The 21,709-nt window shown below is 41.1% G+C and overlaps 1 protein-coding gene across 1 annotated transcript in view; it reads right to left on the reverse strand.

Moving 5' to 3' along the window:
* Positions 1-21,709, reverse strand: part of LOC102888097 (potassium channel subfamily T member 2-like) — a 145,909-nt gene that overhangs the window by 45,199 nt on the left and 79,001 nt on the right. The window contains 4 exon segments of the mRNA XM_025049843.1: positions 1,763-1,868; positions 3,884-4,097; positions 5,844-6,073; positions 7,442-7,591. Of these exon segments, the coding sequence (XP_024905611.1) occupies positions 1,763-1,868; positions 3,884-4,097; positions 5,844-6,073; positions 7,442-7,591 (700 nt within the window).

Consider the following 21,709-nt stretch of genomic DNA (forward strand, 5'->3'; position numbering starts at 1 on the left):
AGATAGCTCCATTAGTGAGGGAAAAAAACGACCACGAGGAAACAACAGGACATTTAGTGTTGGAAAACCGTGACCAAGAAGCAGCCCTCTGACACCGATGCAGAAGGGACTGGGCGGCGTCACCCCAGCTCACGCCGCACAGACGCGGGCAGACGGGCCGCACGGTCCCGCCCCGATGGCCACAGGGACGCTCCTTCACACAGCCGGCCACCTCCTTGCCAGCCCGATGCCGCCTGGATTACGGGCACTCCCAGATGTCACCAGCCACTCTGCAGTTCTCGGAAACAGCCTGAGGCGAGGAGAGGCCGCGTTTGGCCTTCACAGACCCCGAGGGCTCCCCACGGATGCTCGGCCCGGGAGTTTAGGCTCCCATTGTTGTCAGGTTCCCTGCTTGGGGGTGACTCATTTCCTGTTTTTTTTTTTTCCCTCTCTCTTTCATTGTGTACTGAAAAGTAAGATGCCACCAGATGTGAATCCAGGTTCTGTGGGGCCTGCAGATGATATTATTTTGGAAATCCTCTTTGGGGAAAAGAGCAAAACTGTTATAAATCAAAAATTAGTCATGGAGTCTTGGAAGGGCCCAGCGCTAACGGTTCGTTCGTGTCAGCAGAAATACACAGCTGGCGGTGACATGCGGCCGAGCACGGACCTGATAGAAGGCTGAGAAAGAGACAAGGCATCGAGGGATGGAATACGCCAAGATTCACGAAGCGACTTGAGGAAGACAAAGGCAGAAGTCCTGTGATCTGTCGCTCTTCCTCAAGAGTGACAGCGATGGCCACGATTCGTAATGTTTATCGTAGGAAAAAGAACAGCAAGAATATTAATGAAATGTGTTAAGTGCCTGCTCGTTTATTAGGTTCTGCCACTGTGTAAGCTTTCGGCCTGTGCTAATTTATATAATCCTCAAGAGAGCCTTATGAGGTTCATTTAAAAATTACAGCCATTTTGCAGGCGTGGAATCTGAAATTTAAGGGCGGTGACGTTATTTGCCCAAATTGTACAAGCTGTGAGCGGAGAGCTGGGATTTTAACTCTGGCTATTTCTAAATTTAGAGTAAAAAAAAAATCTTGGTTAGATTATTGGCACATTTTAACTTGGGATGGGGGTGGGATTAAGAATCTTCTTTTTATTGGCTTTTTTATTTATGAGGAGAATAAATTCTGAAGCAGGTCAAGCCCAAGGACCATATTGTGAAAGAGATGAAAATTTCTGCGTTTTTAGAAACTTCGTTTTAGGCGCCTTCTCTAGAACATCCAGGCAGGAACCAGGAACTATGGTAAAACCTTTACGAAAGGAGATATTAATAAACCAGACACTGATATAAACTTGCAGTCTGTCAATAACGAATCTTTGCAGCTAACACATGCACTGAATAATTTGACCATGTCAAGCAACTCCAGATTACAATTTTGGCAAAAATGCCCAGTTAAAAAAAAAACAGTGCACATTTGGCCAAGTGATTTGGGGACACCGGGGGTCAAGCGTCCATAGATTTGCGAGACTGACACCTGCTTTTCCTCTTTGGGAAACTGACTGACATGCTCCTCGGGTACTCTTCAGAGAGCTGTGGAGGTTTTGGTTCATCTTAGTACAGTGAAGAAAGTAAAATTCACCACTTTATGTAACGCATTTACATTCAAAAAGGTAACATTCTTTAAACACATTTTAATCAGGCTGTACAAAATTACTTAAATATATATAATTATAAAATACCATAATTTCAATTTTGCAGAAAAAAAAGACAGTAGCAAGGGCTTACCTTGTCTAGCCTTAAGCAGCAAAATGGCACTTTTTCATGAAGGAGGTGACAAAAAGTGGGTGAACTTCCTATGTATGGCGAGTATGGTGGGTAGCCTTTAGCGTATCTGCAAAACAATGTGAAATAATCGCCTTGAATGACACGCGCAGAGTCAGACAATTACGTTACGGCCGTGTTCCTCTACTTTGATAAAGTTAGGTGCAGTGACTTTCTGTGTTGCAATTTCATTTTGATAAGGAAATAGATTAGAATGGGGGGCGGGGGAGGCAAACTCGTAACTGTGGACCAAATCTGGCCCATCACCTGGTTTTGTGAATGAAAAAAACTTTTCATGTCTTTAAGTGGTTGGAAGAAGCATCAAAAGAAGAATACTATTTCATGTCACGTGAAAATTGTACAAAATTCAAATTTCGGTATCCAAAAGTAAATTTTTTTTAGAACAGCTTCGCTCATTCATTTAGGGGGTTGTCTGTGGGTGCTTCCACGCTTCAAAAACAGACTTGAGTAACAGCAAAGGCCACGTGGCCCGTAAAGTCTAAAATATTTACTAGCTGGTTTGTTTCCAAAAAAGTTTGCCAACCCTCAGTTTAAAAGATTTAGGTAGATTAAAAAAAAATAATAATAATGTTAATTTTAGAAAACATATTCAAAGCAAAATGCATTATGATTCACATTATCTTCATTAGTCATAAATGTGGAACTAAAAAGGCACAAATCTTGAGTTACTCATTTTGATAAACCCCCACCGAAAAGAGATTTTGCTAGAATCATGCTGAAAATATTACCAAAGATACTCAGTTTGCTGACATTATAAAAATAGCCACCTGCACATTTTAGCTGCGCTAATTTTTAAAATGAAACTATTTAAAAGTAGCAGCATGAATCAAAATTAAGGAATACAAGAAAATTTAGTGGTGGCAAAATTTCTTTGTCCAATACGAACAAGGTCTTTTTGATAAAAAAAAATTTACTTTCTAAACCAAGAAATTTCCAACTCGGCTGAAATTTTTCCGGACCTCGTTAACTAGGAAGGTAAGATGGGCTTGTTTTGCAAATTTAGAAGTTGGTGACCTCCACTTTTACACTTATTTTTACTTTCCCAGAAATAATCTCTACCTCTTAATCTCTTTAGAAGTATATTGTACAGAGTTTCAATCACACCCCACAGCATTTCTAGAAGAATCCTGGTGGTCAAACCTCTCCTCGTTCTTATCAAACATTGTATAAATATATTTGAGTGCTATTGATTTTGAATCGGACATCTATTGCATGAAAAAAATATTAGGAGACGTGTTTGATGTTTCCGTTGCTACTTATAGTAATTAATACTCTCGAATGCTTCCTCTGCACTAAAGCATTGTCCTAAGCACATTTTCTTTATTATCTCAGTGCATCTTCATATGAACATTATAAGGCAATAATTATACTGTTTGCAGGTAAAGACATTGTGGGTCGGACTGTTTAATCAAAGCGCTTGCACAGAAGCCCCGTAAGGTGAGATGCCATGGGAAACAGATTCTTTCAGATTCCATCGTCCAGGCTGTTGACCCCTGTGCTTCGCTCAAGAAACAGAAGTGGAATATGTGAATATGATACATAAACTACTGAAAGCTAAAATTGATCAATAGCACGTACGTTGGTGCTATTTACTATGGAAGCTAAGTAAAAAGAACTAGCACATTTACTCATGCATTCAAAATGCGATCGGGACATAACGTATGAAAAAGGCAGCTGAACACCGAGCTGAGAAAGGGAGTTATCGGAAGCAGCTATTCTACATGTCATTGAATAACGGGTCGAATTTCAATACGAACATGGAAGAAAATGGATTAAAGGTAGAAAGTACCATATAATTTAACCAAACCCTACAAATATGAAAACGCAGCTTTACGTCATGGAAATACTAATTTACGTTATTTTTTTCTTTAACGATAAAAGGTAATTGAGAGGAAACAGCCTGGAAATATATGTCAAAGTCAGAGATTTGTGGGCTGAGCATCCTCTCTAGTCAAGAGTGACTCTGGCTAGTAGGAAGGCTGTTTTTGATGGAAATTCATAGGATTCCTTCTGTAGCAAGCACAGATCCCAGCAAATCTTACAACCTAGAGCATCTAAACGTACTCTAAGTTTGAGGAAACGTGTTCATCAGCTGTAGTTTCGTCTTCCGACTGATCACTTAGAAGATCGCATGTTTGGATGGATGACGTATCTGCCACCTCTAACACAGGAGCGATGCTGGGTCTTCTGACCTCTTTGATCCCCTCTGCGGGAAGGGACAGCGTGGGGCCGCTCGCCGACCGGCAGCTCGTGTCTTGCAGGTCTATAGCCACGGTACCTAAAAAAGAGAAACGCGAAAATCACCACGGCACTCGCCACCGTTTCGACGTATCAGTCACTTAACGATCGGAGTGAAATGAAAGGCAGTGAGTATAACCGGGAAATGTATTATCGTTTATCCTCTCATCTCAAAGGTTATTTACTTCTTTTTCACGTGGGCATTTTTTTGCCCAGTAGAATACAAAACTTCTCTCTGTGTGCAAAGATGTGTTTGATGAGTCTGGCTCTACAACTTGAAACGTGATCTGTGAAATCCTGAAATATTTAGGACTTTAAAATGGAGAGGAAACTACCTGTTTCAACGTACGTTTATTTAAAATTAACAAAAAAAATTCCCGGCCATTTCCATCTCTGGATTCCTCATTATATCTTTGCCCCCATTTTGTTGCATTATCATCGTCTTATTGATCTATTATATTAGAACCATTAATATTTTATATTTATCCAACACATATTTATCGAGTACCTACAATATGGCAAGTGCGATTCTAGAAACTTGGGCTACTCGGGACAAGACGGGGTTTCTACACATTTGGATTTATCTTTAAAATAATCAAGTAGACAAATGGAAAAAGGCATTTTAGATAACGATACATACCTTGCAGAAAATAAAACAGAAGGATGTGATAAACAGCAGGGGCGTTAGGGAGCGGGAGGAGGAAGGAGCTGGTCACCGGGTGGGAAGGAGGGCCGTTCTGAGTCACGACAATCGACTTTTGACCTGAACGCCCACACGAGCCATGGGAAAACCTCGAGGAAGGAAGACTAGCAATTCTAAATGGAGTAAGGCCATTCAAGGCAAGGTCACGCCCTGGATTTTGTAATGACTGCCTACTGTACATCGCGCCTACTTCTGGCATCTCTTTCTGTGACACGTAACATTTACCTCCTCTTTCCAGCTGGAATTATCATCAGTGAAACCACTGCCTTTTCAGTCTCCTTCAACCAACGGGTGTCTGTGACTTCTTTACCTAAACGAAGTCCCATCATCCATCACGGTCTTCACTCTCTTACTCGACTTCCTGTCCTTGCCCTTCACACTTCCTCCCGCAACCCCCGCCCTGTCTCTTTGTGCTCTGTTGCAGGGATGTCGGATTAAACTGGGTGGAGATGTGAGGGCACGATCAGGTTGCAAGCCAGCCACTAAAGACAGCTCTTGAGAAATGTATCTATGAAGATGTCAGTCCAGTGTGCGTGTGTGTGTGCGTGTGTGTGCGTGTGTGTGTGTAGAGTCAGTGAGACAGGAATATGTGTTTAAAAAAAAAAAAGTTAGATGATGAGGACGAATTAAAGAATAAAGTCCCTGAGAAGGAAAAAGAGATGGGTCCATAGCACACGTGGAGGCGTTAATACTAGTCAAAAGAGAGAACCTTTCCCTTGTGATAGAAATTAAATGTCTCTAGGTTTGTAGGTCGGTGGCAAAATCTTAAGAAGCTTATTTGCCTGGATCTTTTTTTAAATTTCGTGTCAGAGAAAGAGATGTTGATCACTGAATGGAGAACTTACGAGAGAAATAAAGCTGGGTCAGGTACTTATATTCTAATCAGAAATCAAATCGTCGGCAGATTTGAATTAGCTTCATTTCTTACCAATTCGACAGCTTAGAAATTTTGTCCTGTATACTTAGTTATACCAAATTTTTAATATGCACAAGTATGGTCTTAATTTGACACTGACATTTTAATAAGAATATATTCTTTTTGAGAAAGAAGCAAATGGTATTTTCAAATTTACTGATACTTACCCATGCTGGCAATTATGCTATGTACAGGTAATCTAGAAGGCCCGTGATAAAATGACCTCGATACTTTGCTTTTCTTCTGCTGGTCTTGGTTTTTAAATGCTGAATTCTCTTCTTTGGTAATATTAATATAAAAACATATATCCGTAGCATTCATAATGTATCGAGGACCAGGATTTAGTAAAATGTTTTTATTGTCCTCCCTTCTAACACCAATCAAGCAGACACCAAACCTAAGCATAAAAAAGAAAATAGCGTTTAGGAATTGTCATTCCAAAAGTCTCAGTTTCGTTTTCTTAAGTTTGCATACGTAAGAAAATCAGTAAACTAGTGTAAGGCAGAGGAAAATCAGAGCCCCAAATCTGAGCATCTTCGAAAGCATCCTAAAAGTTCAAGACTCTTGTTTTTTATAGGAAAGCTATGTCCTTAGTATGTTGTGAAATCAGTTTCGTTGATTATGACATGTATACATACATGTACATGAGTGTATACATTTGAATACTCGATGAGAGTAGAAAAATACCTGAGTATATGCCATATAATAAGGGTAAGAATTGTTTTGTAAATTTTGTGTGTGTGCTGGATCTTAACCACAAATGTACATCTCTGTATCTTAGGTCAGAAAAGGTAAAATAGTTCTTCTTAGTCAAAAAGAGTTTGAAGGCCATTGGCCTATAGGAGAGAAAGAAGCTTACCTAAAGTCACATGAGAAAGAATCAGCGTCCCTACATTTATTTATGTTCTGTTTTTACCATATTTGGTTTATTCTAAATTTCAGAAAAAATTTTTTTAATAGTCTCGAATAGATATGCAGCTTAATTAGGAGAAATAACCACTGAATGTAACAAACGTTACTTTAAAAAGTCAAATACTTTTTCAGAATATTCTCTAAAAACAAAATATCCTGAATATTTTTGTTTCGGTATGTCTTACAGTGTTACAAATAAATCAAGCTTAAGAATAGTTTTTAAACATCAGAAGTATATGTGTAAATAGAACCATATTGAGAATTGGAGTAGAATATATTGGATATTGGATTAGTGGAATATATTAGATAAATTACAAATCCTAAAAATGTTATATTAATATCTTTATAATACTGATACTATATTATTATTTTTACGACAGGCATATGTTTTTATTAAGTAAATTTTTCAAAAAGAAGGAAAAAAATTGTTTTATATTTAAATTAGGAAGAACTATCATTTATTTTTTAACATATTTCTCTAGCCAAAGTTCTAGTCTTCAAAAACGTCTAGTTTTTATAAATGTTATTATTACTTTGTTTACATTTTTAATCAACACTATAAAATTTAACTCTATAAAGACTAATTTTTATGCATTTGTGAATTCCTAATAGATTACGATATTTTTGAAGATAATTTAAAAGTTACTAAAGCGTTTCTACTAAATGATACTTGACACTTGATAATCTTGTAGCGACCGCCCAGGAGGCCAGAATTCACATGTCTCAATAATCACGTGGAAAAGTCCAGAACACTTGCAACTCACGAGCACCCCGATGGATTGTATTTTCGAAAACTTGTTTCAAAAGCACGATTGGGTCATATTTTAATTCCACTCTGGAAGCAGAAACGTACTTTTTGTGCGCATGGAACGAGGCGTAGGTAAAACTCTTCCCTTCGTATTCAGCAAAGAAAGTACTTTCTTCCAAAGTAATATGGTAAACTTCGTTCCCAGAGCATCTGCCGTATGTCTTCTGCCACTGCTCCGGCGACTGCTGGCCTTCCCTGCTACAGACACACACACACATACACACACGCGAAGGGAAACACACAGTGAACGTGGCTAAAAAAAAGAAACCAAAAAATCCCACAGCAGCTGTCAGACGCGATCTGAGAACCAGCCGCGAGAACCAACAAGCCCAGCTCCCAGAGGTACCTGTGTCGGGCCCTCAGCGGTGGCAGATTTGCAGATCCAGTTACTACAAACATTTAAAAACGAACACAGGGTCCAAGCTGGAGAAATACCAGATTCCTGGAAGTAGTTTTTCCAGCTCAGGCCATGAAGACATGATTCTGACCGGGCACCAAGGAGACAGAGCGTTTGGTTTTCTGTCTCTGTTGTCCCTCCAGCCACACACACCCTGTGTACAAAGCGTGTTTTACACACCCGGTGATGTGGCCCATTTTGTCTCATTTATGATACCTGCTTGGCTCCTGGAGCGAACTGGTTTTGTTTTGTACTTAAAATCATAAATGTATACATGTCAACTCATCAATTTGATTTCATAGAAAATATACTCAATTTCTGTCTATATCACAGCAGTGACTTCTTTCCAGATATGTAACAATTAAGAAAAGATAGTTTTTTTGTGATCATTAGAATCAGGGGAAAAAATCACTGAGTTCCGTGATCATTAATGGACGTGAAATGAATTTAACCTCAGCAGCAGTAAAAACAAAAGATATTAGAGACGAAAAGCACACAGTGGAGAGCTTAGTGAAAATGATGAAAAGCCAGTTAGTGAAATTGTCGAATGTGTTCACACTAATCGAATGACCAGTTAGGCAAAGTAGTCAGCTTGCACGTTTACTTACTGTTAGCTCAAGGTATAACCCCACCTGCAAAACAGTCTGTAGCCTACTTCGTACGCTTTTGAGGCTGGTCCGCTATACTGACTGATAATGGAATAGTAATGAATCCTTCTTGGGTAGGTTTATGTCCACCTTTATGTTAAAAATAATAGCCTAGAAGGAAAAGAAGCTTGTGTCCGCTTTTCTCTGCATTCGAAACACTAAACAAGTGTCTTAGAAAATATTTGAAATTTAAAGAAAGGAAAGTCGTAAGGAAAGGCTATAGAGAATCGCTTAGGAGAAAGGAAGAACGGTGTCTAGCATAGTAAATAAGTCACAAACTCGATGACAGTGTCCTCAGGGCCTGGAGCTGCCAGCCACGCTGGGTGGGATCTCCCACACCTGTCTCTAAGGACTCTGGGACAGACCTGTTTCTTTCAAGTCAAGTTCAGTTATCAAAAGGCGCAGCCCTATCTGCTTTGAAACTCTACTCTCACCGACTCAGGCTTATCGTCCTTGTCCCTGCGGGGTGGCTGTTCCCGGGAGTGGCTCTAACTGGTCATCAGCATCCTCTAGGAAAGAGTCTTGTAGAGACGCTTGAAAACTCTTAGCGGGGCGTGCGGTTTGAGCCTCTCTTATCACTGGCAAGGAAGAAACTCTCTCCCACCTTCCTCTCTCGGTTCTCAGTGGCACACCCGACAGCCCGGAGCTTCTCGGGTTTCCTCCCCGGTGGCCAGCGGCTCCCGATGGGGTTCCGGGAGGACAGGTCGCATCTTCAAAGCCATTGCTGAGCGTTAGGAAACCAGGCATGGGAGAGTCAAAGGGTTCAAACGAGCCCAGAAAACGGCACGAGCAGACGTCTGCCTGGGAGGTGGGATGCTGGTGCCCACTTCGGGCAGACACCACTCTGCCCCATGACTAGAGTTAATTCTTTTGATTAGAGGGAGGGTGGCTGGAGGCTGCTCTGTCTGCCCCCTCCTGCTTTCTCTTTCTACAGCAAGGTGAGGAGATTAGAAAACGGGCAACCTGACATCGCTTTCTCCTCGGTCTTGGGTTGTAGTCACCAGTCCTGGGACAACATGAAAAGTCCCTTTTGATATAGTAAGTACTGGTTTAAATAAAAAAAAAGTGCGTTCTATTCTGTTGATAGTTCCCAAGTTAAAAATATCACCTTTCCAGTCAATTTTTGAATAGTGCATAAATCCATTGTGATAACTGATATTTTTCTTTCAAAAGCGAGTCACACATTCCTCATTAATCTGTGATTACACTTTCACTGTCAATGGGTGCTTACTGCCAGAGAACAAATTAAGTCACGTACCAGCTTCCTGTTTCAACACAGTCAGCCAAGAAGAACGAGGACGGTCGCTAATGAGTATGTACTTGGGACCGCTCTTTGCAGAAATGTATTTTAATACAGGCCTCTAAATGAAGTAAAAAAACCCTTACATAGCTTTGTTTTTTAAAAGTTACCTCACATTAAATTTTACCAAAACAAGAAAAAATAGGCCAGAATTTCCTGTTACAAATGCAATAACTCAAAGTCTAATTGTATGACATACTCTGATTCTGTTTCAGAAAGGTGTTCAGTAACGTAGCTTGTATTAAAAAAAAAAGCATAAAACCTTAGTGTGCTGACAACTTCCTACTTCTTCGCGAAGATGTATGTTTTTTATAAAACACATACTAGTAAGTTTTAGAAAGTAAAATTTGATTTTTACATCTATGTTTTCTGCATGCATATAAGGTGCCACCAAACAACAAACGCAAGAAGAGTAATCATGATAAGAAGCCGTAAAGGTTATAAAATGCGATCGTTAGCGGGAATCCACTTCTTTTGCAATATTACGTTTGTTGTCTTAAACACCTCTGCACTGTAATTACTGGATTCAGTTTTGCTAGTACGTTTTGTTCTCTTCAATTCTAAACAGTGATCAGTTTCAGATTCATCCACATTAACATGGATTGCCAAATTAGTTGCTCGTCTATATTTATTTTTATTATGAAACTAAATTATTTTCACATCAACGGGAATGAAGAATCTTTCGTATAAAATCCATTGTTCACCATGTAAAAAAAGGGTTTATGTGGGACTAGATGGAAATGTTTGCCTTAGGGAAAAGATGTCATTTAGATTTATACTTGAAGAGTTAAAATTTTACTCATAGAAACCAAACTGGTGACGGCTAGATGGGAGGGGATTTGGGAGGCTGGGTTAAAAGGTGAAGGGATTAAGAAGTATAAATTGGCAGTTACGGAATAGTCACAGGGACGTAAAGGACAGCATAGGGAAGAGAGTCAATGATATTGCAATAACTATCATGCCAGGTGGGTACTAGGCTAATCAGGGACCACTTCGTAAATTATATAAATGTCTAACCACTTTGCTGTACACCTGAAACGAATATACAATAATAACGAAATGCTCTATTGATACTCCATTTTAAAGAAGATAAGGAAATATATCATCTCATTATGTTGATTAAAATTAGATTAAAAAATAAAAAGTGACCTAAAGATTTAAATCTATTTAAAATGAACATTTTATAAAATTTCATAGTCCAGTATTTTACCAATTTCATGCCAGCTTGATTTCAGGCAGATATTTCCATTCTTTACAGGGTACTTTTCTATAAACAGACACGAATTGCACTAATCCACAATGATCTCGGACTTTCAGTTTATTTTAAAAGTAAACAATCTTGGGGTTTCTTGCCCTGACTATCAGCATCAGGAACCTAGTTATCAGTGTGGGTCAAAGAAATGATTTCGATAAATCGTATTCTGTGTCATTGGAAACATAATTGTAATTTATGGGGTGAAGAGAGCATATTAAAGTGAACAGAAGCTTCCCGAACAGGTGAGGCTACAGAAGAACTAGCTAACACACCTTTGCATGAACTTTTATTCCCACGGGTCTGCAGAGAAGGCCGGAGCAGGGGTGTGGTTATCTTATCTAGAAAGAAAAGTATTCAAGAACTCGAGATAGAAGAAGTAATAAAACACAAGGTTACGATGTGTCAGTCTACCAGGAAGAGGCCTGTCTTACTCCTGAAAAACAACTCTCTCAGCTTTTCATGTCATCTGACATCAAAATGGAAACCTGAGTTCCGAGGAAAAGGAAAAAAAAAAAAAAAGGATAACCGATTTTCTACCACTAGGTGGAGCCAGAAAGCTGTTTTTCATTCTCAGAAGGAGAAAGAATTCTGTAGAAACAGTAGAACGAGACAAATGCCGCATAGGTTTGAGGTATTATTAGCGGTGAACATAAATACTGAACACACTTTTGAAGGGGTTCCATCTCAAGAAGAAATGAAATAGAGCTCGAATGTTAAATTCGAGAGGCTGATCCATCCTACACGAAGGTGGCCGAAACTCACTACCCTTAGAGCTGCTTTGTCCTTCAAAAGTTCCAGTATGGCTCTGAAGGGCTCTCTGAGTTCGAGAAGCTGCACAATTATTCCACACCCCGCTCCCCCCCCCAAAAAAAAAACCAGCTAAAATTCTGTAAAGACTTTTCACCTACTTTTTAAACCGTCAGATGAAAACATAAAATCATGGGTCAAAATGAAAAAAAACTATAGTCTCATCTCTTTAACGCCGTTGTTAAATAAGTCATATTCCAGTGGTTTAATCTGTTCTACTTCTGCGTTAGTAACGATTTATAGCTAAAAGGTCCTTTACCCTCAGCCCGGCCTGCTTGGCTCCTGGGCCGCACGCACCGAGCTTCTGTTCAGGCTTCTCTCACAGTGCGTCGTCCAGGAGAGTCACAGCCGCAAATGTTCGTAGTTAGAGGGATGGGAGTTTCAGAAACCCTCTTGTTGTTGTTTACCCTTCATGTTGCTTATTAATCATAATTAATAATAATTAATTAAATAATCACTTGATTATTTTTTAGCCCTTTTAAAATTATGCGTCACAAGGAAGTCTTTTTCCTGTTTCTCTGCGCTGTCATTTGTGATTGATTCTCAAGCTTTGCCAACTAATCTTAACCGTAGTTAAAAAAGACACTTTATTACTAAAATAAGTCTTTGGGGAGAAATTTATAATTTGTTCCAAATCCATATAGAAATCATCTCCTGGCCTGCACTGAGCATGTGTCTTTTGCGATCACAGCATACTCACGATGCATTTCACAAACTCCTAACGTGGCGCCTTACAACGTGTGGGTGCATGTCATGATTATTTAGGAACTAAATGGCCAAACCACAACATTTTAATTCTATCAAGGACTGTTTTTAGCATGTCACTTCATCCATAGCTTTAAATTTTACCCCTCCCCCCCAAATGTTTCCAAATTCTGAGTTTTGAGGTATCTCTCTCTCTCTCTCTCTCTTTTTAATGCCTACAGCACTGGTCTTCCTAGGTGGTCTCCCATCCAAGTACTAACCAGGCCCGACCCTGCCAGACAGGATGGGGCTTGTTCAGAGTGGCATGGCCGTAGTTGACATATTTCTTAATAATTCATTATCAAACTTTATTACTATATCCTTGTGGCGTTATCTTTGATGGCCTTCTCTGAGGCATGAGTGAATCACATGACGCAGATTTCCCACACAGGGCTGTTCATACAATCATAGCGCTATTTTAAATTTTTCTTTGGAATTCGTCTTGTGTGCACAGAGCAAGTTTGGTAAAGTAAACATGTGGGTGAGGCCAGACAATGGGGCGCATTCAGGCTTGTGGCGAGTTGGGTGTTGCATGTCCGTTGAAAGGCAAGTTCAAAGAAAACAATTCAAAAGAAGAAAAATAGTAACCTCAGGCTGGTGGCCAAATAAAACCTAGCTGGCTGCTAGCAGAATGCGGCTCACTGGTTGTCAGGTTGCATCCTCAGATCTACAGACTGGCTAGTTACTTTTCAACTTCAAATACCATACTTAAACCTCTGTTCCCCTAACTGCAGACACAGCCCCGATTTTCCATTTTGTGGGATGAGGACATCAGCCACCCTCTTCCGTCTCACATCTCCCTAGTTTTACTCCAAAGTGTTCCTCACTGTGTAGTTATTTTGACATTGTCGAAACTGTAAATGTTTGTACTGGAATACATGTTGCACGCCTTAGACTTATACGGTGCTGTTTCTCAATTACATGCCAGTAAAGCTGGAAAGAGTAGCGAGTCTGACTGAAGTGATTCCATTATTATGATGATTGCGACATAGTTCGCTTCTGAGTTAAATGCAGTGCTATCCTTATATAACCTCGGTCGTTCCCTGAGCGATTCAAGGGAGAACAGTAAACATTTTCTCTTTACTTCCTGACCACCTGTTGATTGGTATTATGACACATTTTAATTTTCTCTATTATAGTTCGTATTTTATTTTCCGATTGCCTTTTTTTCCAATGGGGAGAGAAAAGAGACGCTGCCTTTGCCACGTCCCATTGGATCTGTTGCTTTGAATCTAGTCCAGCCTCTCGCCGACACCCAGCGCTTGACTTTTGGTATCTTGGCCATATTGTCAAGGAGCCATTGGTTTTAGCTGTGGTGCAGACACGTGGCCTGGGCTCCTTCAATGAGACGTAAAAGCCGTTTAATTTGGAAGTGACCTGAGTGAGAAGGCGGGCAGAGGGCATTCACTCTGTTGGGGCGGGTGGCTGAAGGGACACGCGTGGTGGCCAGAGGTCCTTGCTGGGTTAGCCGTGTGGCGTGGCGGTGGGGACCGCTTGTGCAGCTTCCTATTCCGAGTTCTTCATATTCCTTCGTAAATCTCTCTACGATGCAACTAGTTCAATGTATACTCTTGTCTGAAGTCGAGAACCCCACTCGATACTGAGATTCCCATCCCCCACCCCCTTTCTGTAAGTTTTAGAAAATTCTTCTTCGTCATCACTGCTTCACAATGCGACAATGCCAACCCTCTAGGGGCGGGTCTTTGTCATCTGTCATCATTCACAAGCGAGAGAGCCCGTCGTTTGAAGCATCCGCGTCACCCTTCTGCTCGAATCTCTTACGTTCCATCATCCTCCCTGCGACGCCCACGCCACGTCGAACATTATCACTCTTAGCTCGATCTCCCGGGCTGCGAATTCTTTTTTCCTCACGTATTCCGTCTCTTTACATTTTTTAGAAAATCTGAAATCTTCAAACATCGAGATCTTTCCAGGCTTTTACTGATTTTATGTTTAGCAGTCGCTCCGTTCCTTTCCCGGCATCGTCTTTGCTTTTAACTCGGATTCTTTTGGAATCTTTCTGAGACCAACGAGTCCACTTACTTGAAGCTGTTCTGTGGTGCTGGGATGGTAACTTATTCTGTATGCGGGTATTGAACTGACATGCGCCCTCTTTTCCTGGGCAGCTTGCACCCCAGAGCCTTACCAGGGACCGGCATTTTGTCGTGCTGCGTCTTCTTCTAAACATAGCTTGGGCTGGGGATTTTGTCAGAAGATGTTTCTTTATCCACTTTCCGTATTCCAGAAATTCATCGAAATCACTCACCCCTTCCACTTGTTTTTCACTCGTGAGAGCTTATGATTTTTTTATTTCTTCAGTCATCACTGCTGTGAGGTCCCATGAGGAACAGCTTATGAAGGCCTGTCATTCACAAACGCCTCTGAACCGGGGGCCTCAGTGAATCGCCTTCACTGCATCTTTTATGCCCTTCATTTTAGTCATGCTTACTGAGCATTCATGCTGTGAAAAACGTTCTAGAAGGTATAAGAAGGAGTGAGACATGTTCTCTACCTCGAATGAAATTATAGCCGACTAGGTCGGAAAACGTCAGTCCACGAGGAGACCGTGCTACAGGCAGGCTCTGGCAGAAAATAACAAAATTCTAATGTGAGTTCATGGAAGGGAATAAGTGCCTTAAATTGGGGAGTTTAAAAATATTTCTGAGGAGACAGAATTCTCGATATAGCAAAATCCTCTAAGAAGCAGAAGAAATGGATTTAAGGCAGAGGAAACATTAAAAAAAGATGTAGGTGGCGGGAACCACGAGGTATATTTAGAATCTTGTTATTTGAAGAACACGCTATATATGTAAGAGAATCATGGGAGATAAAGACATAAAAATAAATGAGGGCCACAGCACAGAGAGCCTGAAGTAAATAAAATGGTCGTATCCGAATCTAATTTGATAACGAATGATGAGCCATTAGAGGCCTTCTGAGCAGAGGGCCACCAGGCTAGAGACGCGTCAGATTTCTCCAAATATGTTTAACAGAATACTGCACCAGTGGCTCTTCAATAGGCGCGTTTCAGAAAACGTTTCCCAGGCAAACAGATTTGGGGTACCCCTGATGGAGCGTCTTTCTGTGGAGCTTTTCAGTATACATCAGCTTATACTGAAGAAAAACGAGTCATTTTCAGGGGTGCGTCATTTGCCTTTCTCGCGATTAGCCCCATTCAGACCTCCAGGGTTGACGTCGTTTTTTGGTTCAGTTTCGTTTTTGTGGGTAGGAGAAACGGAGAGAGGACCATCAGAAATAAGAGGACAGATCCTCTGTCTGAATTCCTGTGATCAAAGAAGCTGGAACTTCTGCGGAACTAGCAGAGAGATCTGTGTAGTAGAAACAAGAACAGCTAACACATGTGCCCCAGTGGAATTCCCCGTGTCCCCGCCCCAACCCCATCCCCGCCAACGCACACAGCCGTTACAGGTGACGCGTCTTTCCCCAAATTCATAAGCCGACGCCCTAACTCCTGGAACCTCACTGTGGGACTGTGTTGCAGACGGGGCCTTTCAAGTGGTGATTGAGTCCAATGCGGTCGTTAGGTTGAGCCCTGATCCAACGTGACCAGCGTCACAGGGAGAAATTTAGACACACACAGGCTCAAGAATGTGGGCCCACGGAGCAAAGACCGTGTGACAGTCCTGGAATAAGAAAGGGAAATTAACGGGAAAACCGGTGACATTCAAATAAGGCCGATCATGTAGTCAGTATTAGTTCCTCATTTTGGTAATTACCCTGCAATTAAGATGGAAGCATTGGGGGACATTTATACGGGAAGGGTGTGCATGAACCCCCTGTACCACTTTTACAACTCTCTAAGTCTGAAAGTAGTTCAAACAAAAAAGTAAACAAGACCAAACGAGACAAAAAACAAGCCATTAAAAATGGAAGGTTTGCTCTAGCGTTTCCCAATCTTTCTTGAGTATGTAATTTTATTTTTCAGGAACTGTATCAATATCTAAAAGCATTATTAATTGTGCCTTGGAACACAAATTTGGCAGCTGTGTGAAATAACAGAACCACTGGCCATATACCCCCCCCACCCCCCACCAAATACAAATCAATTACACTCCCTTTTGGCTTAATGTGTTTCTATTGTGTCTGCAGCTCTCACAAAACTATTAAGCAATCTCTGGAGAAATAGTTATTTGAGAAAGCCTGAATTCCACTTAAGTCTAAATGTACACAATTATAATGCTCATAATGCTCACGATAGAAAGTTAAACAACACTACCTCTATAATTTTACAGATGCTTTGCATTCGGTTAGAGGCATGACGCAATTTTGCCAGCTAAGGAACCAAGTGAAGGGATTCTTCCGCATTTAAAGACATCCCTTACTTTGAAAACAACGGACAGAACTCAATGGCATGTTTACAAGTTAGTTGTCAGTTCACAAAGAACACTGCGACCCCCCGATCTGCAGTTTCTGGGTGCCGTTGATGAGAATAACATGCTTGCCCAGTAAGTTAACGAAGGGATTCTGACGAAGTCACCACGGCCAGGAACACATTTACAAGACTGCAACTTTTAAAAATTGATTCTGCTAAAATCTAAAGGCAACTTTGCTTCCCCGTTACTTCTCATATGTACCCATGGAATTTAGCATTGGGATTCTTTTATCTTTTTATCCATTCAAAATATTAAAAAAATATATATCATATGCCAATTGATTTCTATTCGAAGCCTCCCTTTTTTTGGTAAATTAAAGTAAAATTATTTCAACCTATTATAATAATGTTATCATTATCTGAATCTGCTAGCAGCCGTTATTTGCTTATATTTATCTCACGTAATCATTTTCTCTGAAACTTATCTTTTTTTATCTTTGTCTTCTACATTTTCTAAATCATATTTATCGTATTTAATCATTTTCTCTTAGATTATTTTTGTAATGCATTTCTTCCACACAAACTTTCAAATCGTCTCCAAAAACTTGTATCTTTCAAGGAGACAGTGTTTTGTATCTCCTATAATTCTCTTTGCCTTTCTTGTAAAAATGTGATACATCATTTGAGAGTAAAATGACTGACATTGTATGCATTTCAGTCATCTTTTTCAAGATATATTTAATACTAATTTCTGTAACACTTAAAACAGTGATTTTAAAGATCGGCCATGGTGAAAATACATGCCTTCACCGTTTATTGCTTGAAAGCATTCTGATATGTATTCGCTCATTCATGGTGTTCCAAAAAATATCCAAAGTTACTAACATTTATTCTCTTACAGTCCTGAGAATTGTCATACTTTGGTCTGACCTCTGAAACATTCTGACTTAGACATAAATTGCACGTGGGCAAGCTCGAGTCTTTTTCTCTCCATCACAAACACAGTGTGCGGCTGCCAGCGCCCCGATTCTGTCTTTAAAGCATCTCTCTCGCCATTTTCAAACTGACTGATGGCAAATTAAATGATTTCGCTGCATATAGAACCTAACTCCTTTGATATCGGTTAATAGAGCCAGTGAAAAAGAAAGACCAACTCCTGCGGTCCGGCACGGCGCACGCAGCCCTCGGGAGAGTCCTGCAGGTGACTTCATCAGGTTTCATGACTTTAAATGATGACAGCCAAACTTGTGTCTTCCCTGTAGAGTCCTCGCTCACCTCCACACCGCATACTGGACAATACTCGGGGAGGCTAATAAGTCTCTTAAACGTATCTTGTCTGAAATAAAAACCCTGATCTCCGTGGTCTTTATCGTGGTAAATCACAGTTACATTCTTCTGGTTGCTCAGTCCAAAAATGTGCCATCGTCCTAGACCTTTTCCTTTCTGTTCTGCCCCACATCCTATCGATCAACCAATCCTGACAGCAAAACCTTCTAAATATATCTAGAATCTGAGCACTTCTCATCACTGTCATACTTCCAGAGGGTTTAAATTCCCTGGCTAGATTTTACCCATCATCTCTCAATTGCCATTGCTCAACCAAGAAGCCAACGCCTTTATTCTTCTGATTATTCAGACCTTATCACTCCTCTGCTCAGAATCTTCCAATGATTTCCCGTCCCAGAGTGACGGCCAGCATCCTGACAGTGGCCCGAGGGACCCTGCGTGACTGGCACGTGGTTGCCCCTGACCTCGCCTTCCCTTCCGCTCTCTTCTGTCTTTACTGCCTCTCAGTGTTTCCCACACCTTCGGACGTGCGTGCATCTTAGAGTCAAAGCTCGTGTCGCGGAGGTCCGCGCGGCTCAGCCCCTTGACTCGATCAGGTCACTGATCAACACCAGCTCCTTGGCGCGGTCCCGCAAGACTCTGTCTTGTAAGTCGGACCCACCGTGACACACTTGAACTTCCCGTTGTCCTCCCCCGCTCTGTGTTTCTCCACTGCGCTGTCGCCTTCTGAGAGAGTCCATATTTTACTTCTTTTTATTTATTATCCCTCTCCCCAGTTGGACTAAAAGCTCCCTGACAAGTGATCGTTCTGTTGATTTTCGTACCAAACTCATAACACCTCGTATGGCTCTGTCATACAGTAAACATTCAGAACGTAGACTGTTAAATAAATTCATGAGTCGACAAGAAAACTATTATCTCAAATTCTCCATATAAAACGATCGACTTAATGAAGCGTGTAATTGTCTCAGTGGTAGATGGCTTCACCAGTTGGTGAGTCACCCGTTTCTCTCTGCCAGCCTGGTGTTCTTCCTCTTTGCCACGTTCCTCCCTCAACTTACGAGTTCTGTTTACGACGTGAAACAGAGAATTTTAGTTGTGACGAGGACTCTCAGTTCTCAGGGTCCAGTTTTAGTTGCTACTTTATTGAGAGAAGTTTCCGAATCACATAGTTTATAATAATATGTTTGCTTTGGTTCTTTGACAGAAAACTTACTAAAAATATCTACAACTCTACTGTAGATACTTAATAATATTTCCTTATTTTAACTGTGTCAAGTTCGCATCACCAGAATTGAGCTTTCAATGACCTTCATCGTATTTCATATATAAAAATAAGTCTATCGTGGTTATTTGTATGATTCAATTATGCGCATCTGAGGTCCTTTGATTTGCCTACGATATGTAACCGAATTATTTAAAAAGAGTATAGTTGTCCTTTTAAATAACCATGTAATATGTATATATGTGTGTGTATGCACATAAATCTTTTAAATCTAAACTTACTGACATTGCTAACGGACATTACTAGAATCAAGCCTACATTCTAATATGCAAATCATAGCAGTACCTTTAGATATGAAAGGCAGCGGCCGGCCTTCATGGAGAGCCTTCTTCTCGCCTAGGAGGAAAACAGCCTGAAGCCAAGGGAACATTCTGTGATTTCAGAGAGAGTGTCTGGAGGATTAGGATCCACAGGCTAAATATATTGGCAGAAAATATGTAAAGAACTAGGTGTTCTGAGGGCGTTGCTGAGGTGGCGTCAGACAACCTGTTCGGGATGCTGAGCCCCAGACTTACGATTTGTAAAATAAACATCACCCCTACTTTTGGTCATACTATGTTATGTGGGGCAGGACATTTTTTTAACTAACGCAACAGCCCTTATTATGGATGAATAAAATTACTGGACAGGACCCTCTTCGTCCCCATTCCTTTTGAAGGAATACCTGATTTTCCTCCTTACCAGGTGGTGATACCCCAGACAGTCTCTGGATCCCATCCCCCACTCTCTCGTTACATTTCCAGTCTCTCTCTCCTCACTGGTACTTACCCTGCAAATGACACTTTACAAGCAAACAGACAAGAGATGAACACATGCGGACACACACACGCGGAAAGCTTTCCTCGGCATCTCTGTGCGGCAGAGCTGTCATTACCTCTCTTTCTGATCCTCATGAACAAACCCAGTGACGTGGTACTCTCCATGTCCTTAGCATCTCCTCTTTTCCTCATCCTTTCTCAAAATGAGACTGTCTTCATCTCAAATCGCCCCCTGAGAACTCCCCGGAGGCCAGGGACCTAACTCTGCCTGCTCAGCGTCCGCCGGTCTTCGGCCACCTACGGGGTCAACAGCCCACTTCTCTGACGACTCGTTCCTCCTTTAGAGTCCTTTATGCTCTGCTACCTTTGCTCTCCTTCTCGTCCATCTGTCTCCTGATAGTAATAATTTCCCGAGGAGCCGTGCTCGGTTGTCACTGCTCCCCAACACCTGCTACTCCTGCTTCCCCTTCCGTGAGAACAGCGACAGTTCCTACCACCACTTACACCTGCAGCCAGCGTGACATTCCTCTGACTGCCAAACCGGGCATTTTATGTTCCCCCGCCGCCCAACTCCGTGTGTGAAGATGTTTTGTTCTTTTCTCTCTTTTCTACATCCGTATCTTAGTGGCCGAGTTCCGTAACTTAGAACTTTGCAATCGTTTCTTATTCTCTTTTCTTTTCCACTGATGATCGCCGAGAACAAAAATATCACCTCTTATATGGGACTACTAAAATAAATATTGAAATATTTATGAAAGTCAATTGGAAGAAAAAAGAAAAAGAAAATTAAATTTTGATAGGGGCGAAGCGGCATCGGAATGGAGAATCAGTGTCTATGAACTGGCCTGATCTTTGGCCTTCCCTTGCCCACATCGTCACAGTCCTTGTCCAGTAGCCTATGGTGATTTTGTCCAAAGAATAAACCTATGCTCGTTTTTCTAACAAGACTGCCAAATAAATCAAAATGCTAGTTCGATTAGCAATAAGAAACATCACTGCCAAGAGCACAGAACGCTTAAATGTAATAAAGCGAGCAAAGAGGGGAAATCGCGATGTGCTGAAATACAGAGTAAACTCTCAGTGAATGAAAAGAGCAGTCCCATGAAGTCCTGCATGACTCACAGATCAACCAGGACTAGAAGGAATACATTAGCATATAAGAAAAGGAAATAAGAGTAGTAACGAGCCTCGGGAGCTTTATGAGTCAGGTTCCTGGCGAAGTTGCTGTAGAGACTCCAAAACACAAGCCAGATTTTCGTTTTCAATTAACATTCCTCTTACACAAAAGTCCAGAGGTTGGCCAATCATCCTCGATTTGTGGATTTCACCTGTGTCCCGTTTCCACTGGTGAGAAGAGAACTAAGGAAAAGACGGTGGGGGTTGAGTCCGATTCCAGCTCTGAATGAGAAACTCCGTCAATACTGTGTCCTGAGGCACGTTGGTCACTGGAACTGAGCTTTTCATCTCCAACTCTTGATTCCTTTGCCTATCTCATTTGTT

Source organism: Pteropus alecto, unplaced genomic scaffold (genome assembly GCF_000325575.1).
Source record: "Pteropus alecto unplaced genomic scaffold, ASM32557v1 scaffold65, whole genome shotgun sequence".
NCBI classification, from domain to species: domain Eukaryota; kingdom Metazoa; phylum Chordata; class Mammalia; order Chiroptera; family Pteropodidae; genus Pteropus; species Pteropus alecto.